Below are 26,577 nucleotides of genomic sequence, written 5' to 3'. Positions count from 1 at the left end.
AAAGATGGACCCAGGCTCCTAAGCCCCCTAGGTCATGACCCCAAACCTTGGAACCCCCCACGGAGATAGTGGGGGTGGCCGAGGCCCAATCCAATCTATCCCGCCCAAATGTGGGAAGAACCGCAGGGCAAACCCCCGGTTTCCCTCCTGGCCGCTCCTGTCTTTTTTTTCTTTTTTTTTTGTATTTTTTTTTTTTTTTTTAGTAGAGACGGGGTTTCACCGTGTTAGCCAGGATGGTCTCGATCTCCTGACCTCGTGATCTGCCCGTCTCGGCCTCCCAAAGTGCTGGGGTTACAGGCTTGAGCCACCGCGCCCGGCCTAGGCCGCTCCTGTCTTTGAGGCCACCTGTCTTGAGCCCTGATTTGCTGGCGGATGAACTGGGGATCATCGTGTCCACTGTGGCTGGTGGTCGTGCAACGAAGTGGAAACAAGAGTGTTGAGGCCGAGATGGGCGCAGTGCGCGCTCCTAAAGAGCTGTCCCCATCCGTCCGCCCCTCCGTCCCTTGCGCGGGTCAGCTGGAGCGGGGGCGCGCCAGACACGACCCTGGCCGGGCAGAAGGCGGTGGAGCCCTTAGGGGTCGCGGCTCCTACCCCCGGCCCTCCCATGTTGCAGATGGGGTAACAGCCCGGAGCTTTTTCCCAAGGTCACGGAAGGTCAGCGAAAAGGGGAGCTGGACGTGACAAGGAAAGTCACGCACGGCGGAGGGCGGGCCACCTACGCTGCACACAGAGCAGCGGCGCCCTCCCCGGCCGGGGCCGCTTGGAGCGCGTAGCCTTTCTTCGCCCGCAGCTCGAGTTCCGGGAGACCCGCCCCCGCCCTCCCCGCCCCGCCCCCGCCCTCCCCCGCCCCCGCCCCGCCCCTTTCGCCACGGCCCCGCCCCTCCCCTCCGTTCCCCCCGTCCGCGCTCCCTCAAGTTTCTCCGAAGTTTTCCGCGGGTCCAGCGGTGCGCTCCGCCCGCCGGCCGGTGACGTAACAATGGTGCAGCGCGGCGGCCAATGGGCGGTGGCGGGGGCCGGCGGCGCGGGCCAATGGTGGCGGCGGACGGTCCCGCGGTCCTGCCTGGCCGGGGCCGCACTGCGCCGCCCGCCGCCCGCCGCCCGCCCGCCAGCCGCCGGCGACGGCACCGCCGCCCTGCGATCCAGCCGCGGCGGCTCAGAGCGCGGCTGCGGCGGGCGCGGGCGGCGGCGGCGGCTCCCTCCCTTGCGTCCGTCGTGGGACCTTCGCCCGCTCGCCCGCGGGGGACAGCGCGCGCTCCGGCCCGCGGCAGGGGCGGGGACGCCCGGCCTGTGGCCCCGCGCCCCCCATGGTGAGTCCCTGTCCCCCTCGCCGCGCCCGCGGCCGCCGCCCCCTCCTCCCCCGGCACACGCGCACGCAGGTGCAGCCCTCGCTCTGCCGGCCACCTGCGCGCGGACGCCCCTCACGCCCCCTAGACCCTGCACCGCCCGACTTCTGGCCGTGCCGGCCGGGAGGGGACGGGTAGGAAGAGGTGGCGGGCGGCCCCAGGCGCGGCGCTGCCTTCGATGGCCCAACCCCCCTATTCACCAGCCGCGGCCGTGACTCTGCCCGGTGACGTAGGGAGGCCGAACTTTACGTAACCCGCCCGGCGCCCCACGCGTGCCGGCACAGGGCATACCTGGGGCCCGGAGGCCCAGGCTTGGGGAAGGGGCTCCAGTCACGGGGTTGCCCATGGGCTGCAGCCCACCCTCACCGTGCGGCTCTCTTTAACTCAGTTACTGCCAGTGATAGTGACCCAGTCAGTGTGTGTGGACGCGGCCTGCCTTCTGTCCCAGGCCCCTTGTGACCAAGGGCTTACCCTTGAAAGAAGGCAGTAGGGAGCTTGGGACGGAGCCAGAGGTCAGACGCCTCTGCTCAGGTCGGGGCTGGGGACTCAGAAGGCAGGGTCAGGGCTCAAGCTCGATTCCCTGTGGGTTGGGGGTCCCCACCAATTCTGGAATGAGCCCAAACTGAGACACAGGAGACCTGAGTTCTAGGCCTGGCTCTGCCGTGGCTTGCTGACCTTGGAGAAGCTTGTGCCCTGCTGGAAAGTGGGATGGCAGTACCCGCTACATCTAGTAGTTGGGGAGATCAAGAGAGGTATGAGACCTGAAGAGGATGGCAGACTATGCGGTGCGGTGCACACCGGTCTCCAAGTTGTTTTCAGCCTCCTGTCTCCTCCCAGGAGCTAGGGGTGCTAACCTGTAAGTGTAAGCAAACATGTTTGGATAGAGGGCTGGTGCCACGCCCCAGGCTCACCCCGCCCGCACAGCCGTCGTCCACCCCTCCCCTTTCTTACAGATGACGCTGAGGCTCGGCCAGGGACAGTGATAGACCCACATCCCCGGAACTAGGTGATTGCGGTGCAGGAACCAGGTAGGTCTGAGTCTAGATCATGCCTCTGAACAGCCCAGGAAGAGGCTCCAGGGGCCTCCAAGTGGTCTGGGGTCGGAGGTCAGGGTCAGGTTCAGAGTTGCGCTTGGGCTGGAGAGTGGATTTGCCTTATCTTGACATGTGGGCCCAAGCTTTCTCATCCCCTCCCTGGCCTTTTCTTTGTTTGGGGTTGTATGAACCTGGCTTAGGTGGGAACAGAAGCTTTTCCAGTGGGTCCCTGGGTTGGAGAGGGGAGGGAAGATTTAAGGGCATGGGCAGCAAGGGCATTTCCAGCAGAGGTGCCAGAGAGCAAGTCAGTTTCAAGGAGGGAGAACAGGTACAACTAGATCAAGGATGAAGGCGGGGGTTCTGGGCGTGGGAGAGATGGAGCTGTGGGGTGACTGGAAGGGCCTGGCCAAGGCTGGAGGTAGGTATGAGGGCCTGGTGGGCCCGGACCGGAGGGCTGTGTGAGGGGCAGAGGGGAGTCCCTGGGCCTCCCCAGTTTCCCCGCGCCTCACCGTGGCCCCTGGTCCTTTCCCCGCAGGTGTGCCTTCGCGGGATCCATGCCTTGAGGCCCAGGAGCGTCCCGCCGCCAGCATGCCGTGGGACGCGCGGCGGCCTGGGGGTGGCGCGGACGGCGGGCCCGAGGGCCCGGGCGCGGCGCGCTCGCGGGCGCAGAAGCAGTGCCGCAAGTCGTCCTTCGCCTTCTACCAGGCGGTGCGCGACCTGCTACCCGTGTGGCTGCTGGAGGACATGCGGGCCAGTGAGGCCTTCCACTGGGACGAGCGCGGGCGCGCCGCCGCCTACTCGCCTTCTGAGGCACTGCTCTACGCGCTCGTGCACGACCACCAAGCGTACGCGCATTACCTGCTGGCCACGTTCCCGCGGCGCGCGCTAGCACCGCCCAGCGCCGGCTTCCGCTGCTGCGCGGCTCCCGGGCCGCACGTGGCGCTGGCAGTGCGCTACAACCGCGTGGGCATTCTGCGCCGCATCCTGCGCACCTTGCGCGACTTCCCGGCGGAGGAGCGGGCGCGTGTGCTGGACCGGCGTGGCTGCAGCCGCGTGGAAGGCGGTGGCACGTCGCTGCACGTGGCCTGCGAGCTGGCACGCCCCGAGTGTCTCTTTCTGCTGCTGGGCCACGGCGCCTCGCCCGGCCTGCGCGACGGCGGCGGCCTCACGCCTCTCGAGCTGCTGCTGCGCCAGCTGGGCCGCGACGCCGGGGTCACTCCCTCCGCCGCCGGAGCCCCGGCCTCAGCTCCAGGGGAGCCGCGCCAGCGCCGCCTGCTGCTCTTGGATCTCCTGGCGCTGTACACCCCGGTGGGCGCCGCCGGCTCGGCCCGCCAGGAGCTGCTGGGCGACCGGCCGCGCTGGCAGCGGCTGCTGGGTGAGGACAAGTTCCAGTGGCTGGCGGGCCTGGCGCCGCCCTCGCTCTTCGCGCGCGCCATGCAGGTGCTGGTCACCGCCATCTCTCCAGGCCGCTTCCCCGAGGCCCTGGACGAGCTGCCGTTGCCCCCATTCCTGCAACCGTTGGACCTCACCGGCAAGGGCTAGGCCCGGAGCATCCTACGCGCTGGATTTTGGGACAAAACTATTTTTCAGAGCGTTGTACCCGGCACTTTATATATATTGATCTCTGTACAGCACAATCTCTGCCTCATCTGTCGCATGCATTGGGGGCTGGGCTTGGATGGTCAGGTGAGGTCCAAGTGGCAGGTTTTCTGGGTGCAGCTGGGCTCGGGCCTTCAGCTTGCGGTCCAGCCCCGGAAAGGAGTGAGGAGCAGCCTCCCACCTTGATTTAGAGCCTTGGACAGGTGTGTGTCCCAGAGTGGGTGACAGCTGAGTGCCGCAGGAGCTGGGTAGGTGCAGGGGTGGGGACTGGCATGTCCAAGCAGCAGGACAGCGTGTAAAAAGGCTTGGAAACCAATAGAACGATCTCTGCAGCGTAGGATTCTCGCGGAAGGTCCTGTGCGATCAGCCTTTTACACCCTGTGGACTCCGGGCCAGGGAGGGCACACGGGGCTGGTAGGCCCGTGGTGATTGGTGTTGAGGCATGACCAAGTTGTACCTGGTATCCACCACCCCTCACTGACCACCAGCTCCTCCTTGGATATCACTCCGCTGACAGGCAGCCCACCCAGGCCTGAATTTGTCCCTGTCGCCCCCTTTTGCTCTTCCCCCACTACTAATGGGCACCAGGTCTTGCTGCTCCTGCTTCTCTGCGGTGGCACCAGGCCCTGGCTCCAGCTGCATGTCGGTCAGTGGGGTTAGATGTACCTTCCTCCAGGCCTGCTCTCTGTCCAAGCCCAGAGTGGGCTGGGTGGGCTCCCTGGGTGGCCCCCAGTGGGTACTAGGTGGTGTCTGGGGTTATTGAGGGGTGGTGCTATCACGGTAGGGACAGGCTTCTTGCCCCAGCCTGGAGGGCTGTTTTCTTCAGGAAGGTTCTAGAAATGGAGGCTTGTTCATGAATTCACCACGACTCCAGGCTGAGAGGCTGGGTCTATGCCCTCAGAGCCGAGACCAGGGAGGATGGCCAGGCTGCCCTGCCCGGGAATTCTGCTGGGCCGTGAAATTCAACCCGCACCAACGTGGGCAGGAGGGCCACAATGTCCTGCCAGGAGCAGAGGGCTGAAGGTCTGCCGAAGGAAGAGCCACCATCCTGGCGGGGGGCACCTGCTGCCTGCCCTGCCCCCAGCGTGCCTGTGGGGAGCACACCTGGGCGTGGAAGAGTCCAGGGTTGCTGAGCCACACAAGAGAGGGTGCGGAGAGGCCTGGACAGTAGGAAGATCTTGCCTGGAGTCCTGGATCCGCCACTCTGGGGGTGACTTTGGATAAGCCTGTACCTTGGCCCTCAGTCTCCTCATCAACGTTTTTTCATTCAGGAGGTTTTGGGCCGTCTTCAGCCACTCTACCAACCCTGAAAAGGATGTAACTTCTGTTTCTGGAAAGTGTGTGGTGTGTTAGGTGGGCACACAGCCCTGGTTGTGGAGAGGGAAGGATAGAGAGGGAGCATAGTGATGGAGTCCAGACTGTAGGCTGGAGTGAGGGCTCCACTTGCCTGCTGCTGTGTGTCCTGACCAGTGCTTCTGAACTTTGGCACTTGGGGCAGTGGATATTAACATCTTTCCAAGCCCAAGACTTGGGGCATCAGGGCCTCTGGGAGGTGGCAGGTCCTCAGATCGGAGATGCCATAGGAGGGGGGAGGTACCTCTTTGGAGGATATGGAAGTGGAGACAGTGGCATGGTGCAGCTGCCATGGTTCTTAGGGGCTGGGCCTGGGGAGCCCATGGGGCCCTGATGCCCCAACAGCTTCTGCCGAGAAAGCCTGGGCTCCTTGCTGGGGCTGTAGACATGCAGACTTCATGTCCCCCCAGCTACAGCTCTGTTCTCCATACGTCAGCCCCACAACGCCAGAGGCCCAGAGCTAGTCCCCGCCATGTGCCCCCTAGACCTACAGCTGCCCCTTTGATGACAGCACCGTTGAGTCCCCTGGGCTGGGGGGTCATGCAGGGGTGAGGCAGCTGCCTGCCCCCGGGACTCCTTGCCTGGCCAGGCAGGACACAGGCTTGTGGGCACGGAGAGTGGGTCCCATGAAACTCCTTGCCAGGTGACCAGGATGAGGCACCCAGGCTGGCCCGCGGAGTGCAGGGCGAGCCTGCCACAAGAATTATGGCCACTGCAGCAGGAGGGCAGCCTGGGCCATTAGCTCCTGATGTCATCCATTTGGGTGAGGGGACAGGGAAGTCAGAGGATGCTGGCCAGTTGCTCTCACGCAGCCTTATGGCAGAATGGTGCCTGATTCCTGGTACAGCTACTCCCACTGTGTCTCCAGGGATGTGTGGCTCAGGAACCTCCCCCTGCAACCCCCTCCCCCTGCAACCCCTTCCCCCTACAACCCCCTCCCCGACCCCCACACTGGTGGGAGGAGAGGACCTAGAGGAAAGGTGCTGGGCAGATAAGCAGCCGAGGGCGGCCCTGGGTTTGGCTTATCAGCCTTCTGGGCCCTCCTGCCCCAGGAAGGGCAGCGAGGACCATGGTGTTACCCCTGTCATCCTTATCGTCCTGGCCATGAGCTTGCAGGACTGGGAGGGCCGGAGGCAGCCAGGGAGAGAGCAGCACAGCTTTTGCCTGTTGGCAGGTGGCCTTGGTGGCTTCCCAAAGGCAGTCGCTCCACGCAGAACAAAACTCACTTTTTTGCAGAGGCAAAGAACCTTGGTTCATTTATTTAGTTCGTTAATTCCACCAGTCTGTTTCTAAGGGAAACATGGCTGCAGCCAGTCCTGCCCCTCCACCCACCCACCCACCCACCAGGTGCCCAATGTTCCCAAGGACCCTGAATCCCAACTCTATTCAGGGATCAGCATCTCTGCACCCCAAATGTCTGTTAGGGAGGATAGTGAAGGCTTAGCCCTCCTGGGCTCATCAATATCCAGCAGTGAGAGACCACCCCCATCTCCCTGAGGGGACCTTCTAGGGCAGTCCGTGTTGTCTGGCTGGCCTGCGCAAGGTGGGCAGGGACCAAGGCCTTCTGGTGCCTGGGCCTTGCTGGGCTTGCTCTGCGTGCTGACTTCATCCCGATAGTAACTTGATTTTCCTACTGTGACTTCCCCTTCTGTCGACTTCTTCACCAACTTTCAAATTCCGTATTGAGAGCAGTTTCCTAAGTTACCTCAAATCCTATTCAGAACAAGGATCTTCCTGGAAGTTAGGAGGAGGGAAAAGAAGTTTAGTCACAGAAGACCACTCCATGTTTGAGCTTCTGTTTCAAGGGAAGTAAGTAACTGCTGGAGGAGCCCTGCCCCTCTGCAGTGTGTGGTTTTGCCCTAATACTTTTCAGATTGAGGTGTTACTTACATGTAATAAAATGCACAGACTTAAGTGTATACTTTGATGAGTTCTGATGAATGTCTACATGTGTGTAATCACCACTGCAATCAAGATGGAGGGAAAGGCCGGGCACAGTGGCTCACACCTGTAATTCCAGCACTTCGGGAGGCCAAGGCGGGTGGATCACGAGGTCAGGAGTTTGAGACCAGCCTGACCAACATGGTGAAAACCCATCTCTACTAAAAATACAAAAATTAGCCAGGCATAGTGGCACGCACCTGTACTCCTAGCTACTCAGAAGGCTGAGGCAGGAGAATTGCTTGAACCCAGGAGGGGGAGGTTGCAGTGAGCTAAGATTGCGCCATTGCACTCCAGCCTGGGTGACAGAGCAACACTCTGTCTCAAAAAAGAAACAGACAAACAACAAAAGATGGAGGGAAAGACAGATTTCTATTTGTGATTCTTAAAAGTTTATTTATTTATTTAATTTTTGAGATGTAGTCTCTCTCTGTCATCCAGGCTGGAGTGCAATGGAGTGGTCTCAGCTCACTGCAACCTCCACCTCCTGGGTTCAAGCGATTCTTTTGCCTCAGCCTCCTGAGTAGCTAGGAGTACAGGTCCGTGCCACTATGCCTGGCTAATTTTTGTATTTTTAGTAGAGATGGGTTTTCACCATGTTGGTCAGGCTGGTCTCAAACTCCTGACGTCTGGTGATCCACCCGCCTCAGCCTCCCAAAGGGCTGGGGTTACAGATGTGAGCCACCGTGCCTGGCTCTTGAAAGTAATTTCTTTCTGCTTATAAAATTCATGCTCACTGTGGGACACTGGGGATTGAGTAGAGAGGTCCAGGCCACGGTGTGGCAGGGCCCTGCCAGGGAAACACTGTCTCAAGCGCCCCACCACCCCACATGGTTCCCGGAGGCAGGGCCCCTAAGCACTCACCGTACAAGTAAAGGCGCCAACTGACTGGGTCATCTGCACGCATACAAGCACTGCTAGCATTCTGGGGTATGTTTCTTCCAGGTTTTTTCTATGCACATATATATTACATTTTTTTATGTGCATATTTATATATATATGAAACCAGATCAGTTATACAATTTAGTATTTTTTTTTTATCATTTTTATTTTTTTGAGAGTGTTTCACTTTTGTCACCAAGGATGGAGTGCAACTGTGCGATCTTGGCTCACTGCAACATCTACCTCTCAGGTTCAAGCGATTCTTCTGCCTCAGCCTCCTGAGTAGCTGGGATTACAGATGTCCGCCACCACGCCCAGCTAATTTTTTTTGTATTTTTAGTAGAGATAGGGTTTCACCGTGTTGGCCAGGCTGGTCTCAAACTCCTAACCTCAGGTGATCTGCTCACCTCGGCCTCCCAAAGTGCTGGGATTATTACAGGTGTGAGCCACTGTGCCCAGCCCAAAAAGGCATTTTAAACAAAAATTCTGACATTTAAAAACTGAAAATACATCACGCCACTGCACTCCTGCCTAGGTGACAGAGCAAAACTCTGTCTCAAAAAAACAAAACGAAAAACAAAAAACCCTGAATATATGAGCCCAGGAGTTCAAGGCTGCAATGAGCCAATACTGCACCTTTGTACTCCCGCCTGGGTGACAGAGTGAGACCTTGTTGGTAAGAAAAAAAAAAAAGAGAGAACTGAAAATAGAAAAGAGGGCTTTTACAATGTTGATGAACTCATCTTATAGTACATGATTTATAAATACATAAATATCCATGCATACTTTTACCGTGATAACTACTGGAAAAAATGAGAATGTTAAAAAAGCCAATCTAGACAGAGTCTTTCTCATTCCACCTGCCTCTTTATGTTGGTAATACCAGGAGTCTTAAGAGAACTGCTGTGGTCTATGTCACATTCATCCCAGCCTCCTTTCTAATCCTGTAGCTGATGATGAAAATGTGATAAATCTTCTGGCTTAGCTTTGATGCTTTTTCATTAACTCACTTCTGGTAGTAAATTGTGGCAGGTCTTCCACTTCAATCCCATCAGCCATTTCCATCACCTTGTCTAAAAGGTCTTTATTGTAACTGCAGCCTAGGAAGAGATGGTTGGCCCAGACCATGGAGAGGGACAGCAGCTGGTCCAGGCGGCCACCGCCGTCGGGCGGGTCGCGGTAGTCGGGCAGGTGGCGCAAGATGAATTCCATGCGTGCCTTCCATTGCTTCTCGCTCTCTGAGTAGGAGCGGAACTGCTCCGCGAAGTCGGCCGCCTGCCTCACCCCCGAGACCAGCTCCTCCACTGCAGCTGCCGCCTCGCCACCGACCATGGTGCCCTCCGCCACAATTTAGTATTTTTTAACCTTACTGTAGTATAAGCATTTCCCCCACTGTACTTTGTAAATATGATTTTTTTTTTTTTGAGACAGAGTCTCGCTCAGTCGCCCAGGCTGGAGTGCAGTGGCGCGATCTCGGCTCACTGCAAGCTCCGCCTCCGGGGTTCACGCCATTCTCCTGCCTCAGCCTCCCGAGTAGCTGGGACTACAGGTGCCTGCCGCCATGCCCAGCTAATTTTTTGCATTTTTAGTAGAGATGGGTTTTCACCTTCTTAGCCAGAATGGTCTCGATCTCCTAACCTCGCCCGCCTCGGCCTCCCAAAGTGCTGGGATTACAGGCGGGAGCCACTGCGCCCGGCCGTAAATATGATTTTTAAGAAGTCATTGGTGTCTATTTTATATTTGACTCAACCAGCCTTGATAACAAAGAGTAGTTAGAGAACTGAATTTTTAAAATGTAAATGTGATTTATTTTTGGAATAAATAATATATTTACATGGCTGGAGATTCAAAGGATACAAAAGGCATATACTCCAGGCAACCACTGTGACCAGCTGCTCATCACAAGTATAGAACTTGTTTCTTTTCGCCCCTCCTTCTCCTCCCTGGAGTTATGAAACATTTCAAACCTGCCGAAAGTTTGAAGCTTACAACAAATACCCTCCAATGTTTGGGTTGTCTCCCTCCCCCTTCTCTCCCTTTCTCCCTCTGATTTCCTACAGAACCACATTTTCATGACCAGGCCCGGGAACTGCACGCTGGCGCGGTGAGGTCCTGCATGGCCGCTTCTTGCACACACGTGCTTCTTAACAGCTGCAGCCTATTTCATGAGGGGAATTTGCTCCCGTTAACATGGCTGTTCCCAAATGCCAGGCTGTTTTAAGTGCTTCCTAATTATAAACAGGCTGTACTGTTTTCCTTGACTTAGGACTTGTTCTTGAGGACAGAAGTGGAGGTGGCAAGATGCAAAGCCTACACACGGACTGGCTTTCCCAGCAGGACGGCGCCAATGGGGGGCTCCCAGGCTGCTCCCATCTCACCTCTCCTTCTGGGGTGCTGGGGGTTTGGACCAGTGTTCCTTCTGCTTTTGTGAAGGGCCCTTACACTGGACTTGAAGTGCTCCTCCTATTGGTTTTTAGTTAATAAATATATTTATGGAACGCTTCACAAATTTGCGAATCATCCTTACGCAGGGGCCACGCTAACCTCTGTATCATTATGATTTTTGCATACGTGCTGGCGAAGGGCGCACTCCTAGTATTGTTTGTGTAAATTTTTAAGGTAAATATTCAACATCAATTCCCATTTGTTGCAATTATTCCCCTTCTTTGAGGTTTTTAATTTGCAGCATTTTTACATTTATTTCCTTCTACTTATTTATTTTTGAGAAATAAGGTCTTGCTCTGTCGCCAAGGCTGGAGTACAGTGGTGTGATCATCATTTATTGCAGTCTGAAACTCCTGGGCTCAAGCAATCCTCCTGCCTTGGCCCCCAAGTAGCTGGGACTACAAGTGCGTGTCACTGTGTCCAGCAGCATTTCTACATTTTGGAGAAATCAAATCTGCGCGCTTACTTTCCTCTGTGGCTTGCCCCATCACTTTGGAGTTTAGAAAGCCTTTGCCGTTCAGAAATCAGTTTCCCCACTAGTTTTAGATTCTTTAACCCATTTAATAGTATTTTGCCCAGAGAATGAAGCAGTGGCCACATTAGTTGTGACACCTCCCCCGCCCTCCGCCGCTCCTTAAACGCATCTGAGATGCCCCCTCCATTCTGCTTCCTCCCTGTGGGCCTCGCTAGGCTGTTGCCTGGCCCTCCGAGGGTCTGGGCCCTGCCATTTGATAGAGTGGCCCCTGCTGCGGCTCCACCTGTCATCACTTAGCAGTTCTCACCCGTTTCTTCTTCCCAGGAGTGACAGGGAACAGTAAGGAGGCATCAAACAGCACAGGGTCTGCAGTTCTACAGAGCTGGCTTCCAGTCTCAGTGCTGGGTGAGCTTGAGCAAGCTACCTAACCTCTCTGATTCTCAAGGGGCTAATGAGACTTCACCTTGCTGGGCTCTGGTGAGCAGCACATTGGCCACAGTCATGGGCATTTGTGGGCACTAACATTATTCCTCCCTGCCTGCCCCAACAAAACAATCCCAGTGGGGACTGGAAGTGAAATCAAGCTACACCTATGAATTCCTTTGGAAAGAATGAGGTCTTTCCATAATGTGTGTAGTCCCCCATCCAGGAATGTGGAACAGATCTTCCTTTATTCAAGTTTCCTTTTATGTATTCTGGAAGCTTTGCCGCTCTTCACATGGCCTGAGGTTTCTGGCTGAGGTCATTTCCGGGTACGTGGTATGTGCTTGCTGCTGTTCTGGGCGTCATCTTTTGCGTGTGCTGGTTTCCAGCCGGGCACTTCTGCGATATGGTTTCGTTTGCTGGCTGGAGATGCAGAACCAGGGGCTTGAACCCCTCCAATGCCTGCCTACAGCTCCATGAGGAGGCAGCCCTGGACCTCACCCCGCAGCATCCTCCTCAGAGGCTACCATGGGGGGCAGCCAGCTCTGGAGTGGCCATTCCCCCGTAACAGCCACTTGGGCAAACCGGTGTGTATTTCAACACCAGCCATGCCGGGACAGGTCTGCTGACGCACTCTGCCTGCGGTGGTGCTGGGTTGGCAGGTTCTCCCTTGCACTGCCCTCATGAGTGTTGGCTGAGGGCACTTCTCACAGCTCAGGCAGTACACTTGACCAGGTTTGGAAAAAGTCTAGTTTATTGCACTGACTCAAAGCACAACTAAAAATTAAAACCAGAAAGAAAACTGTACAAAGCACGAAGCCACAAGTTTAAAAGCATCACCTAGACGCGGGTTTAATTGCACTACAGTCCCGTGGGTGAGGAGAGCTTTGCCATCCGTGAGGCGCCGGGCAAGGCACAACAGACACAGAGAGGTGCAGCCCGGCCTGGGGCTGCCTCTGCTGCCACCAACTTTTACAAAAGGTTCTAGAAAAGGGAAGTGTGAAGTCAGATCTGGGATTTCGGCATCTTGACCTCATTTGGACATGGAAAACCTCCACCTATGTAGCTGGCTGGGTCCTGTCAGGGAACATAATTTATCACCCTCCACCTGTGGCCTGGGGGCTCCCTGACACCGAGGACTGGGCCTGGGCCCGAGGCAGTCTAAAAAAAGCAGCTAGCCTGGTGTCCTGTCCTGCAGCTGCCTCTGGGAGGGGGCGGGATGTGTGGTAGGGCGGCCTAACCCTCCCACGCAGATGCCAGTGGGCGGGGTGGGCACTGCCCATTGTCTGAAGGGGCAGCCATCCATAGAGGCACTGATTTCACCCTGTCGAGTGTCAACCCCTACTCTGCAGCAGGCATGGGCTGCCACTCAGAGCCAGCCCACAGGTCCCGGGACCGCCCTGCCAGTCAAGTCTGTGTGGGGATGCCTGTCCCTCCGAGGCTGCAGGCGAGGACAGTGCAGGCTCAGGACAAACCCGGGAAGGAACAAAGGCCTTCCACTATTTTCGGAAAATACATATCTCTTCTAAATTTGTAAGATTTGATTTGAAATGAGGTATTTTATGCAGGTTTGTAATACAACAAACAAAAAAGGCAATAATTAGTAGACTCATCTTCTGAGGATGCATCTGGTTTTAGGATGTCTGCCAGCAGCATTAGTGAAATACCATTCCAAAGACATTTCTAAGTGAGCGACCCTGGCTCAGCTCCCCATGCCCCATGCACCCTCCTGTGCCGTCCCTGCCTGGGACACACATGCACACGTCCAGGTTCCATTTGCACCCATCAGGCTTTACTGTTTCAGGTGAAGTGTGCTCTCCAGGAGGTGGGTAGCCTGCGTCGTGTGTGGGCAGCGAGGTGAGGTGTGGTGTGGTGAGGTGTGGTGTGGTGTGTGGTGTGTGGTGAGGTGTGGTGTGGTGAGGTGTGTGGTGTGAGGTGTGGTGTGGTGAGGTGTGGTGTGTGGTGTGTGGTGAGGTGTGGTGTGGTGAGGTATGGTGTGGTGTGTGGTGTGTGGTGAGGTGTGGTGAGGTGTGGTGTGGTGTGTGTGTTGTGAGGTGTGTGTGTTGTGTGGTGTGTGTGGTGTGGTGAGGTGTGGTGTGGTGTGGTGTTGTGTGGTGTGAGGTGAGGTGTGGTGAGGTGTGGTGTGTTGTGTTGTGTGGTGAGGTGTGTGGTGTGGTGAGGTGTGGTGTGGTGTGTGTTGTGAGGTGTGGTGTGGTGTGTGTGTGAGGTGTGGTGTGGTGTTTGGTGTGTGTGTTGTGTAGTGTGGTAAGGTGTGGTGTGTGTGTTGTGAGGTGAGGTGTGTGGTGTGTTGTGTGGTGTGTTCTATAGTGTGAGGTGTGGTGTGTGTTTTGTGGTGTGTTCTGTGGTGTGAGGTGTGCTGTGGTGTGGTGAGATGTGGTGTGGTGTGTGTGTGGTGTGGGTGTTGTGCGGTGTGGTGTGGTGTGTGTTGTGAGGTGAGTGGTGTGGTGTGTTGTGTGGTGAGGTGTGGTGTGGTGTGGCGTGTTGTGTGGTGAGGTGTGTTGTGGTGTGAGGTGAGGTGTGGTGTGTTCTGTGGTGTGAGGTGAGGTGTGGTGTGGTGTGTTGTGTGGTGAGGTGTGTTGTGTGGTGAGGTGTGGTGAGGTGAGGTGTGTTGTGTGGTGAGGTGTGTGGTGTGGTGAGGTGTGTTGTGTGGTGTGTTGTGAGGTGAGGTGAGGTGTGGTGTGGTGTGGTGAGGTGTGTTGTGTGGTGTGTGTTGTGAGGTGAGGTGTGGTGTGGTGTGGTGAGGTGTGTTGTGTGGTGTGTGTTGTGAGGTGAGGTGTGGTGTGTGGTGAGGGTGTGTTGTGTGGTGTGTTGTGAGGTGTGGTGAGGTGTGGTGTGGTGAGGTGTTGTGTGGTGTGTTGTTGTGGTGTGGTGAGGTGTGTGTGTGTGTGCGGTGTGGTGTGGTGGGCGGTGTGTGTGTGGTTGTTTGGTCTGCGGTGCGGTGTGCGGTGCGGTGTGTTGTGTGGTGTGTGTTGTGGTGTGGTGAGGTGTGGTTGGGAGGTGTGTGGTGTGTGTTGTGAGTGTGGTGTGGTGGTGGGTGTGTTGGTGGGTGTGTTGTGAGGTGAGGTGAGGTGTGGTGTGGTGAGGTATGTGGTGTGTGTTGTGAGGTGAGGTGAGGTGTGGTGTGAGGTGAGGTGTGTTGTGTGGTGTGTGTTGTGAGGTGGTGGTGTGTGTGGTGAGGTGTTTGTTGTGTGTGTGTTGTGAGGTGCGGTGGGTGTGGTGGTGAGTGCGGTGCGGTGTGTTGTGTGGTGAGGTGTGGTGTGTGGTGGTGTTGTGTGGTGTGTGTTGTGAGGTGAGGTGAGGTGTGGTGTGGTGAGGTGTGGTGAGGTGAGGTGAGGTGTGTTGTGTGGTGAGGTGTGGTGTGTGGTGAGGTGTGTTGTGTGGTGTGTGTTGTGGTCGGTGTGGTGTGTGGTGGTGTGTGGTGGTGTGTGTTGTGAGGTGAGGTGCGGTGTGGTGTGGTGAGGTGTGGTGGGTGTGGTGAGGTGAGGTGAGGTGTGTTGTGTGGTGAGGTGTGGTGTGTGGTGAGGTGTGTTGTGTGGTGTGTGTTGTGAGGTGAGGTGTGGTGTGTGGTGAGGTGTGTTGTGTGGTGTGTATTGTGAGGTGAGGTGCTGTGTGGTGTGGTGAGGTGTGGTGTTGTGCGGTGCGGTGTGGTGTGTGGTGAGGTGTGTTGTGAGGTGAGGGTGTGTGAGGTGAGGTGAGGTGTGGTGTGTGAGGTGTGTGTGTGGTGTTGTGTGGTTGTGGGTGAGGTGGGTGGGTGGTGAGGTGAGGTGTGGTGGTGGTGTGTTGTGAGGTGAGGTGTGGTGCGGTGAGGTGCGGTGTGGTGTGTGTGGTGGTGGGTGTGGGTTGTTGTGCGGTGAGGTGCGGTGTGGTGTGTGAGGTGCGGTGTGGTGTGGTGAGTGTGGTGTGTGGTGGGTGTGGTGTGTGTTGTGTGGTGAGGTGCGGTGTGGTGTGGTAGGTGTTGTGTGGTGTGTGTTGTGAGGTGTGGTGCGGTGTGGTGTGGTGCGGTGTGTGGTGTGTGTTTGTGAGTGTGAGGTGTGGTGTGGTGCGGTGTGTTGTGTGGTGTGTGTTGTGAGGTGCGGTGCGGTGTGGTGTGGTGCGGTCTGGTGTGTTTGGTGAGGTGCGGTGTGTGGTGAGGTGTGGTGTGCGGTGAGGTGTGTGTGGTGTTGTGTGTGAGGTTGTGTGTGTGGTGAGGTGTGTGTGGTGTGTGTTGTGGGTGAGGTGAGGTGCGGTGTGGTTGTGTGTGGTGCGGGTGTGGTGTGTTGTTGGTGGGTTTGTTGTGTGGTGGTGTGGTGTGGTGGGTTGCGGTGTGTGTGGTGGTGAGGTTGTGTGGTGGTGTGTGTGTGTGTGTGGTGTGTTGGTTGGTGGGTGTGGTGAGGTGTGGTTGTGTGGTGCGGGTGTGTGTGTGGTGTGTGTTGTGGGTGCGGTGGGTGTGTGGTGGTGGGTGTGGTGGTTGTGTGGTGTGTTGTGGTGCGGTGCGGTGGGTGTGGTGAGGTGTGTTGTGTGGTGTGTTTGTGCGGTTGGTGAGGTGAGGTGTGGTGGTGGTTGTGGTGTGTGTGGTGTGTGTGTGTGTGGTGTGTGTTGTGAGGTGAGGTGAGGTGAGGTGTGGTGAGGTGTGGTGTGTTGTGTGGTATGGTGTGCATGTGCGTGTGGCATGGCCAGCACTCTCCTCTCAGGCCCGGCCTTGGCTTCCTGGCCAGAGCGTCTGGCGTGGAATGTGGTCTGCAGCTTTGTCTCTGGGGGACACCCCCCATGGCAGGACAAAGCCATCTCCGAGCACATCCTGCGCTGCAGAGAGCTGACCTTTGGCTCCATCTGGCCCTGGGACTACTCATGTGGAAAGAGGCCCTGGGCCAAACCAGCTGCCCGGCTGCCCTTGGCTCTGGGAGGCCTCCGGAGACCACTCCCACCAACAAAAGCTGGGGCTATCTGTGGATGAGACCAGGACGGCAGCACGCGGGTAATCGGAGTGCATGCAGCCGGGCAGTCGCCACTGTCCTGAGCTCCACTGCTGCAGCAATTGCGCCAGCCACGGGTGGAGGCTGTGGGTTCTGGAACGAGACAGAAACCAACATAGATGAAAGTAAGTGCGGGTCCAACCTGGCCAGAGGTGTCTGGACAAGTGTCGAGGCAGCACATCCACCAGGGAGTGACACCGAAGCCACTGTGCCCGCCAGGGAGGCCTGGCCCCTCCGCGTGACTCTGCCAGGGCTCCTTCAGATGACCTCCCACTCGTCCTCCAGATCCTCAGGGTGGGGCATGGCGGCCTGGCTGCTCTTCTGGGTGCCATGCGAGTGGCTGAACGTCTTTGTCAGCCGTCGGAGGAGGTAGCCGGGCGGGCCCACAGCCCACAGCTCATCTGACGCAGTCACTGCAGGGACAAGAGCCAATCACGTACTTGTCAATCACACAGCCTGTGGGGTGGGCACAGATGGCACTAGGAGCTTGGGCGCAGCTCTGGGCTTGCCACATTCTAGGTGGGGGACCCTGGACAAGCCACCATCTCCATGTGAACTTCATATCCTCAGCTGTAAGTGGATGTCAACAGCACCTTGTCCTTGCCCAGGAGACTCTGGCAGAGCCCAGGTGTCCAGCCCCTTCCCTCCTTGGGACACACTCCTGCTTTGCCCTCAGTTCTTGCTTTGGGAGAGCGGAGCCCAGTGGGGGCAGCTTCTTTGAGAGCCCCCCGACATGGTCCACAGGAGCCCTGGGAACCCCAAGGGAACAACAGCCTTGAGCCCACTGGCCCCTGGCACCTGCCTGTGCAACACGCCACACTGCCCGGAATTTTCTTCCAGTAGTCTCCAGCGGGGTTCTTGTCTGTGATGCCATACCTCCGGGCGAGGTCTCCGTTTGGACAGCGGGCCCACACGGTCCTGGTGCTCAGCGCCAGCTGGCAGGCCTGCAACCCTGTGGGCAGACAGGGCCCCTCCTGAGCCCCTGCCGTGGACGGGATGGGCCACTGCTTCCCGAGCCCATCTTGTGATCCTGCACTCCTCCACCAGGGTCCCTGCAGGGATGGAGTGCCCATGCTGGGCTGGGCTTGGGGCAGGAGCTCAGGGAAAGGACGCCCAGTTGGCAGGGCCAGCAAAGTCACCAAAAGCTAGAAGTCAAAGGACAGAAGAGCCTGGGCAGTGTGCAAACCGCCCTCCCACAAAAGCACAAGCAGGACGGCCTGGGTTCCCCCAACAAGGAACATGACTGGAGGCTTGTCCCCCGGTCCAGGAAGCAGCAGCAAAGCACAGCCCCAGCACAAAGGCTGCGGTGTGGTGGGGACCAGGCTGCCTCACAGACAGCAGCCTGGAGGGAGTGCCCAGCAGTCCCCAGTGATGGCAGACCCGGCTGGCCAGCACCGCAGGCCCTGTCTGCGGGCTCCTACCTGGCACTTGCTCCCAGGCGGTCCCCACAGGCATCTCCTCGGTGATCCCGGTCCGCACATGCACGTTCCACCTGCTGTCAAGCACCCACAGCATCTGGTCATTGGGGCTGGAATGGACGCTGACCAAGTTGACCCCGGCGGGCTGGAAGCGGGAAGGGACTTTCAGGGAAGGCAGGAGTTGGGTGACAAGAGGAGGGACAGGAGGCTTCCAGAACCAGGGACATGTTAGTGGCAGCATGCAGCAGCCAGTGTGGGTGGGCCCCGCAGGAGGCAGAGAGGCCATGTCCTGTCCCCGGTGCCAGTCTCACAGGGGAGATGGTCACTTGTCTCCAGAATGTCAGGTGGGCCAGACTGAGGGACAGCCCAGCAGATACCAGCATGGACTCCAGCAGGAGACCAAGAAGGGCAGGGACGGCCCAGGTGAACAGAGAGTGGAGGAATGAGAGGAGAGGCACGGCGGACCTGGCTGTGAAGGATTGTGGTGGGCACTGTGAGAAACAGTAACGCCAGCCCAGGAGCCCCTGCCACCTGCCTGTGCCGCCCTCACCATCCTGGCTCAGCTGACGCCCCTTTCCTCTAGGCATAGCCGTCCTCCCAAATGTGCTGCCGGGCGGGCAAAGTGCCTGTTGCCCAGGTCATGGCACAAGACTGCCACCCTGCCCTGGTCCTTGGGCAGCCTCTGTCCACGCTCAGCGTCTCCGGTTGTCTGCTCTTCACAGGACAGGAGGAAGTCCCTCCAGTGTCCTGTTTGCTGTCCACTGGCAGCTCCAGTTTGCCCCAGGGCTGCCCACCCCTTGGTTGGACCAGGCCTCTGTGCCAGCAAGCACAGCACTGTCTGGAGGACCTGGGCCACTGGTCACCAGCAGTGCTGGTGGGTGACCTGAGCCCCAAGGGGCTGGCTGTCTTCCACTGCCTGGCGCTGCCTGCTTTTCTGGAACCCACACTCTTCCCTGCTACATCTGTGGTCTTGGGTCTCTGCCCTCCTGGTCCACCTCCATGGGACCCTGAGTGGGCCACCCAGTGGAAACTGGCGGGTCCCTTGCTGCCACCACACATCTCCTGCTCCTCGCTTTGTGCTCAGGGCTGCCGTGAATACAGTCACACTGGATGCCCTGTGCCACACTCTGGCCGCACAGTGCTCCTGTCATAGTGCCCGTGTCACACACTTGCCGGGTCCAGACGCTCTCAGGGCCCTCGGCAGTGGGACCTCCCTCCACCTGCGCCTCCCTGATCGAGCTGCCCTCTCCAGGCTGCCCGCATCCTCACCCGCCGGCTGCTCTGGGCAGGGGCCCCTAACTGTGGGCTGGTGAGCACATGTATGAAATGCCTCCCGTGGGCACCAAGTCTCACGCCTCAGCCCCAGGGCCAGTCCCAGTGGATCAGGACATGGAGGATGGAGAGACAGGGCAGCGAGGAGGATGGGGTGGTGGCCGCTCTTGTGGGCACATCACCACCGATCACCACCGCCTGGGCCAGTGTCTGCCTTTGCTGCTGCTAGGTCCTCTAAGGACCAACAGGTCCTCCCAGATGTGCATCCCCCTGGAATGGGGGCTTAGCCTAGAGCAGTGCTTCCCCAAATCTGCGCCTCTGAACCCCAAGTCCATGGAATAGAAATGGGTGTGATGTATAGAAAGGGGGTTCCATAGACCAACAAGTTAAGCTAAGCTGAGGGATGGCAGTGAATATAAATCCCAAACACGTCTAGACTTGGTCGCAACTCCACGGCTGAAACACTGACAGGCACAGGGCCATGCCCTCCCTCCTGCCCCCACCTGACTCTGGCTGCCAGAACGTTCTCTTTAAAAAAAATTTTTTAAGACAGGGTCTCGCTCTGTCACCCAGACTGGAGTGCCCTGGCGCAATCCTGGCTCACTGCAACCTCCATCTCCCTGGCTCGAGTGATCCTCCCATCTCAGCTTCCCAAGTATCTGGGACTACAGGCACACACCACCACACCAGGCTAATTTTTGTATTTTGTTGTAGACACTGGGTTTCACCATGTTGCCCAGGCTGGTCTTGAACTCCTGGGTTCAAGTGAGCCATTCGCCTTGGCCTCCCAAAGTGCTGAGATTACAGGCGCGAGCCACCGTGCCTGGCCAGAAAGTTCTCTCTTGTGTGAGCTCACTCAGGGTGCAGCTGGAGTGACTGCAGGTCTCAGCCTGCCAGTGGGGCGAGTGAGATAGTTTTTTTTGAGTCTCACTCTGTCTGGAGTGCAGTGGCATGATCTTGGCTCACTGCAACCTCCGCCTCCTGGTTTCAAGGGATTCTCCTGCCTCAGCCTCCCAAGTAGCTGGGATTACGGGTGCCCACATCCACGCCCGGCTAATTTTTGTAGTTTTTAGTAGAGACAGGGTTTTGCCATGTTGGCCAGGCTGATCTAGAACTCCTGACCTCAAGTGATCCACCCACCTCGGCCTCCCAAGGTGCTGGGATTACAGGTGAGCCACCGCGCCCGGCCACGAGTGAGCTATTTTAAGAGACACAGAGAACAGAGTCCTAGCGAGGGGCTCCCTTTGCTGCTCCCTCAGCCGTTTGGTCGCTCAGTCCACACATTTGCCCAAATTACAGGCGCACGCTGTGGAAGCCGTTGTGACTGGGCTGGACAGGGCTCTCAGGTAGCACCAGAGCAGGCAGTTGGACGTAAACACCAGGCTAGGTTCAGATATTGGAGGCACCACCAGAAAATAAAATGAGCAATTGGCAGTGGGTGGTCAGGCGAGGAGGTGGCATTAGGGTTGATGCCCGGAGGACACAGGGCCACTGAGCGGAGAGAGGGAAGGGTTGGACGGCAGAGGCCAGAATGCTGGGCACCACCCTGGACAGTGGTCGCCAGCTTAAAGCAGAGTGGCACTGGGAGCCTGAGCCACTTTCCACGCAGAACCCCAGATGCGCCGGTGAGATCCGAGGGATCCGAGGGAGCCGTGCCTGTGCCACAGGGTCACCACAGCCCCTGCCCACTCCACATGGACAGCAGGGAGGCTGGGGCGGGGCGGCCAGCGTGGATACAGTGGGATGCAGTCCAGGAGGGCAGGGGTGCCAGGGCCGAGTCCCCAGGGAACACCTGGAGAGCACTCAGACAGGTCCTCACTGCTGGCTGTGCTGGGATCAGATGTTTGAGATTTATATTCACTGCCTTCCCTCTGAGCTTAGCTTAACTTGTTGGGCTACAGAACTCCCTTTCTATATATCACACTCATTTCCATTCCATGGACCTGGGGTTCAGAGGTGCAGATTTGGGGGAGTGCTGTTCTAGGCTAAGCCCCCATTCCAGGGGGATGCAGGGGCTCCAGGGAAGGGAGGGGAGAGGCCTGCGATCACTCTGCAAAGCAGGGCTGGGTGGGGAGGCTGGGCAGCTGGGGAAGAAGCCTGCCAGCTGAGGCCTAGGCTGAGGCCACCAGGCTGTGTGGAGGAGAGGCTCCCGCCAGGCTCCTGCCCTCCCCACTCAGGAGGCCGGGTGGAGGAGACAGAAAAGCAGCCCGGGCCTCGCCACTCAGCCCACTGGCCAGAGCCCCGATGTGGTAGAGCAGAGCCGGGTCCCCACCACACGCTGCCCGCAGTCCTACCCCAGAGCTAAGATGCACTGTGGTTTGAAGCCGCTAGCTTTTGAATAGTAAGTCAGGGACAATGGGAACGATGGAGAAAGGAGGAGACGACTGTACTTCAGGGGAAGGGCAAGAACAACGAGGATCAAAGTGGAGTCTCCGAGGGGTCTCCAGATAGAGAAAGATGGGTGCTGGTAGCAGCACGGTGGCAAGCGGAGTGCTCGTGAGCAGGCAGAGGACGGCTACCCCACATCCCTTTCCTCTTCTTTCCATCACCTTGCAACGTCTCTGGAACATAAAACTTCCAGTCTCCCTTGGCTCTCTCACCTCCCGGCTCTGCCCCCTGACGTGAGCCTCCGCCCATTAACAGCCTTTACTAGAAGCCTCTAGAACAGAATATGGTGGGAAGTGCAGGCAGGGCCCAGCCTCACCCTGGCCTTGCCAATCGTCCCTTCCTGGCACACATGCCCCCTCACACCTTGCTCACCTGGCAGGCTGCTGCCCACCCTTCACAACCCCACTCACACTGCCTGACAGGCCTCTGGGAAGGGCCCCTGTGCCGCCTGTGAGCTCCCTGCAGGAGGCCACGTCTGCCCAGCTCCAGTCCAGCCCAATGCTGAGGAGGTGCGCGGAGGATGGACCCCGGCCACCTGCTTCCCTCGAAAACATCCTGTGTCCCCAGCCCCTCACCTGCTCTTATCCAATAAAAAGAAAAACTCTAATTTGTATTACTGGAGGACAATATACATTTGAAAACTATACACATCCTAAGTGTACAGCATGATGGAGCTTCCCGATTTGAGTGCACCTGTGTGACCAGTGGCTGTCCCAAGAAGCAGAAGGTGAGACCTGGCCCTGGCTGCTGCCACACTCCTGACACCAGGACCTGCACTGTCTGGGTCTGACTTTACATGATGGAAGCTCGTGGCATAGTGGCTTCTCCCCGAAAGGACTGGCACTCCCTCGCAGGGCCCTCATTCTAGGTGGGAGGCCGGCCTGCAGACAGCCCAGGAAGCCTTCAGGAAGGGGTAGGGATGGAGGCCAGGTCTCAGGGCAACAGAGCAGGAACAGTCTGATGAAAAGCACACGGGACACCAGTAAATGCTCTTTAAAAGAGGAAGAGCAAGTCATTCTGGACACATCTTACTGGGTATATCATCTTGCCTCATGCCTTTACCCATTACTTCCTAGAATGGCTTCCATGGTACGCCACACCACCCCTACCACTGGCACGGCTCATGTGGCCCAAGCTCTCGCACCAGCTGTCTCCTGGACCCCTCTCACTGGAGGCATGTGATCATCTGTTTGACGAATGAGCCCCCACACATGTTGGGTTTTGGGGGAACCTCAACTGCAAACAAAACACTTGTTTCTGCCTCCCAGAGCTGCCATCCTACTGGGAGGGTGGACCACAACCCGGACAAACCAATGCCATGCTGCGTAACAGAGAGAAGGGCCAGAGGGACACCCTGACTCTGACCCGGAGTGGAAGGGGCAGTGGTCCTGCTGACACCTAGGGAAGGGCCCTGGCAGCCCTGGCAAGTGCTCAGGGTTGCAACAAGGAGGCAGTGGGGAGGCCAGAGTGGCCACTGGCGCTGATGACAGGCTTCAGGCTGAGGCAAAAGTGTGATTTCATTCTGAGTGACGTGGGAAGCTGCCAGAAGGTTGTGAAAAGAGGAAGGGGCTGGGCACGGTGTCTTACACCTGTAGTCCCAGCACTTTGGAAGACCAAGGAGGGAGGATTGCTTGAGCCAAGGAGTTTGAGATCAGCCTGGGCAACAGCAAGACCTTGTCTCTACCAAAATTTAAAAAATTATCTGGGCATGGTGGCATGTGCCTGTAGTCCCAGCTACTTAGGAGTCTGAGGCAGGAGGATTACTTGAGCCCAGGAGTTTGAGGCTGCAGTAAGCCATATTCGCACCATTGCACTCTAGCTTAGGCAACAGAGCAAGACCCTCTGTAATAATAAATAAAATAAAAGTAAAAAAAAGAGGAGAGATGTGGGCCGAGCGCGGTGGCTCACGCCTGTAATCCCAGCACTTTGGGAGGCCCAGGCGGGCCAATCACCTGAGGTCAGGAGTTCGAGATCAGCCTGATCAATATGATGAAACCCCATCTCTACTAAAAACACAAAATTAGTCGGGCGTGGTAGCAGGCACCTGTTAATTCCAGCAACTCAGGAGGCTGAGACAGGAGAATCGCTTGAACCCGGAAGGCAGAGGTTGCAGAGAGCTGAGATCAGGCCATTGCACTCCAGCCTGGGCAATAAGAGTGAAACTATCTCAACAACAACAAAAACAGAGGAGAGATGTGAACTAGCGCATGTCATCAGAGGACCCCTCTGGCTGCAGTGAGGACAAGCTGCAGGGAAGGGCAGGTAGAACAAGAACCCTGTTCCGGATGCTGGCGCAAATAAGCCAGGAGGCGGTGGTACAGGCAGGCCCTAAGAGGCCAATGGAACAGGCTTTGGAGGTGGAGCCCATGGTGCCTGCTGATGGACTGGCAAAGTGACCCTGGGGTGGGCTGCTCTGCTGGAGTCTGGACCTTTTCAGAGCAGACCCCAGGCCGGGGCGGCGCTCAGCACCCCAGGTGGTCACGGCAATCATGATCCTGAGCCACAGATGGCGGGTGACTCGGGAATGTTTCTCTGCTAAGATACACCGAGGTTTCAATAGGCAAAAAACAAATGCTTGAAAAGTTGGCAAACTCGGGGGTTGCTTTGCTGACTGCTCTCTGGGTTGGTAATGGAGAGGCCTGGTCCTAGCCCTGCCTGATGGGGCTCTGGGCACACCCTGGGTGTCATGACATGGTGCCTGCGAGGGGCTTCAAGACCAGCAGGGCTGGGCATCAGTGAAGGATGATTTTCTATTAGGTCAGAAACAATGACAATCACTGAACCTCAAAGCAAACGACTTTATCATCTTCCTCTGGAGAAAACCGGTCTCTCCCGGTCTCAGAGTGGTGGAGCGGGAAGCAGCACAGGATCTTGGGAGCGGGGAATTCCACTGTTTGCTCACAGTAAGCAAGGGTGGCGCCGCGTCGGGTTAACACACAGACAGCCCTCCTGCGCGGCTTTCATCACAGTGACCTGATTCACTGGCGGCCTCAACACACCTTTGCTGTATTTATTTTATAAACTCACTGTATGTTTTTTTTTTTTTTTTGTAACTGTCACCTGGATTTTCTTGTTTTTGCTTATTTTTTTCAGAAAGCACTGATGTAAGTGCCTCCACACAAGTTAGTGTAGATTCTTACTGAGCCTTTCTTTGGAGGCAAAAGAACTCCCTGCTGAGCCTGGCACTGCTGGTTTGTTAGCTGTGCTGCATGCAACAGTGGCTTGCTGTCCTCTGGTTTGTACCAGAAGTCTGGGGCCAAATAAACCCTCATTTAAACAGACAAAACCCAGACACACTCAGGGGCTGTCAGAGAGAGCACGCATCACTTGGGACCACACACTGTATGTAGGATTCCTTTTTTTTTTTTTTTTTTGACACAGAGTTTCGCTCTTGTTGCCCAGGCTGGAGTGCAGCAGCACGATCTCAGCTCACTGCAACCTCCACCTCTCAGGTTCAAGTGATTCTCCTGCCTCAGCCTCCCGAGTAGCTGGGATTACAGGCGCCTGCTACCATGCCTAGCAAATTTTTGTATTTTTAGGACAGACTGAGTTTCACCATCTTGGCCAGGCTGGTCTTGAACTCCTGACCTTGTGATCCACCCGCCTCGGTCTCCCAAAGTACTGGGATTACAGGTGTGAACCACCGCGCCCAGCCAGGATTCCATTTCTATGAAACATCCAGAAGAGGAAAAAACCAGGTAAAAATCAGGTGAGCAGCTGCCAGAGGCTGGGAGAGAAGAGGAGGGAGGAGGAATGGGGAGTGGCTTCGCATTGGTAGGGGCTTTCTGGAGGGATAAGAATGTTTTTAACTAGGCTGGGCGAGGTGGCTCATGCCTGTAATCCCAGCACTTTGGGAGGCCGAGGCAGGCAGATCACTTGAGGTTAGGAGTTTGAGATCAGCCTCGGCCAACATAGTGAAACTCCATCTCTACTAAAAATACAAAATTAGCCAGGTATGGTGGTGCGTGCCTGTAGTCCTAGCGTCTCAGGAGGCTGAGGCAGGAGAATCACTTGAACCTGGGAAGCGGAGGTTGCGGTGAGCCCAGATTGTGCCACTGTACTCCAGCCTGGGCAACAACAGCAAAACTCCATCTCAAAAAAGAAAAAAAAGAATGTTCTGGAACTGCATAGTGACAATGATTGCACAACATTGCAAATGTACTGTCACTAACAGTAAACCTCATGTGTATTTTATCACAATTTAGGAAAAAAGAAAAAGTAGACAAGCCTTGGTTGTGACAGTGTACTATAGTGTCGCAGTTACCATTGTGGTGAACTGGGTAAAGGGTACTCAGGATTTCTTATAAATACAAGTGCAGTGACCATTATTCAATAAAAATTTCAATTAGGCCGGGCGCAGTGGCTCACGCCTGTAATCCCAGCACTTCGGGAGGCTGAGGCAGGCAGATCACCTGAGGTCGGGCGTTCGAGACCAGCCTGACCAATATGGAGAAACCCCGTCTCTACTAAAAAAAGTACGAAATTAGCTGGGTGTGGTGGCAGGCGCCTGTAATCTCAGCTACTCAGGAGACTGAAGCAGAAGAATTGCTTGGACCCAGGAGGCAGAGGTTGCAGTGAGCCGAGATCACACCATTGCACTCCAGCCTGGGCAACAAGAGTGAAACTCTGTCTCAAAAAAAACAAGAAAAAATTCTATTAAAAAAAAAAAGTAGTCTGGGCACAGTGGCTTACACCTACAATCCCAGGTCTATGGGAGGCTGAGGTAGGAGAACTGCCTGAGCCCAGGAGCTTGAGACCTAATCTCTACTAAAAAAACAAAAGAAAGTAGTAGGTGGTCTAAAATTTTGGCTTATTCATATTAAAAACTTCATAAAAATGCAAAAGAGGCTGGGCGTGGTGGCTCACGCCTGTAATCCCAGCACTCTGGGAGGCTGAGTCAGGCATATCACTTGAGGTCAGGAGTTCAAGACCAGCCTGACCAATATGGAGAAACCCCGTCTCTACTAAAAAAAATAGAAAATTAGCTGGGCGTGGAGGCTCATGCCTGTAATCGTGGCTACTCAGCAGGCA

General features: G+C 56.7%; 3 protein-coding genes and 1 non-coding gene across 11 annotated transcripts in view; 1 reads left to right on the top strand and 3 right to left on the bottom strand.

The window, feature by feature from the left end:
• The first annotated feature begins 1,034 nt into the window (after positions 1 to 1,034).
• ANKRD9 (ankyrin repeat domain 9) lies at positions 1,035 to 4,011 on the top strand. Of its 2 annotated transcripts, none has more exons than XM_030931087.1 (3): positions 1,035 to 1,307; positions 2,297 to 2,371; positions 2,913 to 4,011. In XM_030931087.1, exon 3 carries the CDS (start codon positions 2,966 to 2,968, stop codon positions 3,917 to 3,919), a length of 954 nt encoding a protein of 317 aa, XP_030786947.1. In that variant the 5' UTR covers positions 1,035 to 1,307; positions 2,297 to 2,371; positions 2,913 to 2,965; the 3' UTR covers positions 3,920 to 4,011. The 2 variants fall into 2 exon arrangements, with proteins under 2 accessions (XP_030786947.1, XP_030786948.1); XM_030931088.1 differs by lacking the exon at positions 1,035 to 1,307 and adding an exon at positions 1,317 to 2,199.
• Positions 4,012 to 6,413: 2,402 nt separating this feature from the next.
• Positions 6,414 to 26,577, bottom strand: part of TECPR2 (tectonin beta-propeller repeat containing 2) — a 145,036-nt gene continuing 124,872 nt past the window's right edge. For 3 of the 7 annotated variants that reach the window (XM_010353617.2, XM_030931072.1, XM_030931069.1), the window contains 3 exons: positions 17,890 to 18,031; positions 17,271 to 17,420; positions 16,586 to 16,881 (listed from right to left, as the gene is read on the bottom strand). In XM_010353617.2, the coding sequence (XP_010351919.1) occupies positions 16,727 to 16,881; positions 17,271 to 17,420; positions 17,890 to 18,031 (447 nt within the window). In that variant the 3' untranslated portion in view covers positions 16,586 to 16,726. Of the gene's footprint in view, positions 7,064 to 16,585; positions 16,882 to 17,270; positions 17,521 to 17,889; positions 18,032 to 26,577 lie in introns of those variants that run through there. The other 4 variants (XR_004057396.1, XR_004057397.1, XM_030931070.1 and 1 more) reach the window with 4 other exon arrangements.
• On the bottom strand, positions 8,598 to 9,611 carry LOC115897639 (CDKN2AIP N-terminal-like protein). The gene has a single exon (XM_030931093.1). It carries the CDS (start codon positions 9,482 to 9,484, stop codon positions 9,134 to 9,136), a length of 351 nt encoding a protein of 116 aa, XP_030786953.1. The 5' UTR covers positions 9,485 to 9,611; the 3' UTR covers positions 8,598 to 9,133.
• LOC115897819 lies at positions 10,639 to 10,742 on the bottom strand. Its single transcript, XR_004057605.1, has one exon. It is a non-coding gene; the product is annotated as a U6 spliceosomal RNA (small nuclear RNA).

The sequence above is a fragment of the Rhinopithecus roxellana genome, chromosome 5 (genome assembly GCF_007565055.1).
Source record: "Rhinopithecus roxellana isolate Shanxi Qingling chromosome 5, ASM756505v1, whole genome shotgun sequence".
NCBI lineage: Eukaryota > Metazoa > Chordata > Mammalia > Primates > Cercopithecidae > Rhinopithecus > Rhinopithecus roxellana.
Note: the sequence above shows the minus strand (reverse complement) of the source record. Positions and strands in the feature narration are given on the sequence as shown.

What these genes read in the sequence shown, in the direction of transcription:
- LOC115897639 (XM_030931093.1), bottom strand. Translation starts at nt 9,484, where the DNA reads ATGGTCGGTGGCGAGGCGGCAGCTGCAGTGGAGGAGCTGGTCTCGGGG.
- ANKRD9 (XM_030931087.1), top strand. Translation starts at nt 2,966, where the DNA reads ATGCCGTGGGACGCGCGGCGGCCTGGGGGTGGCGCGGACGGCGGGCCC.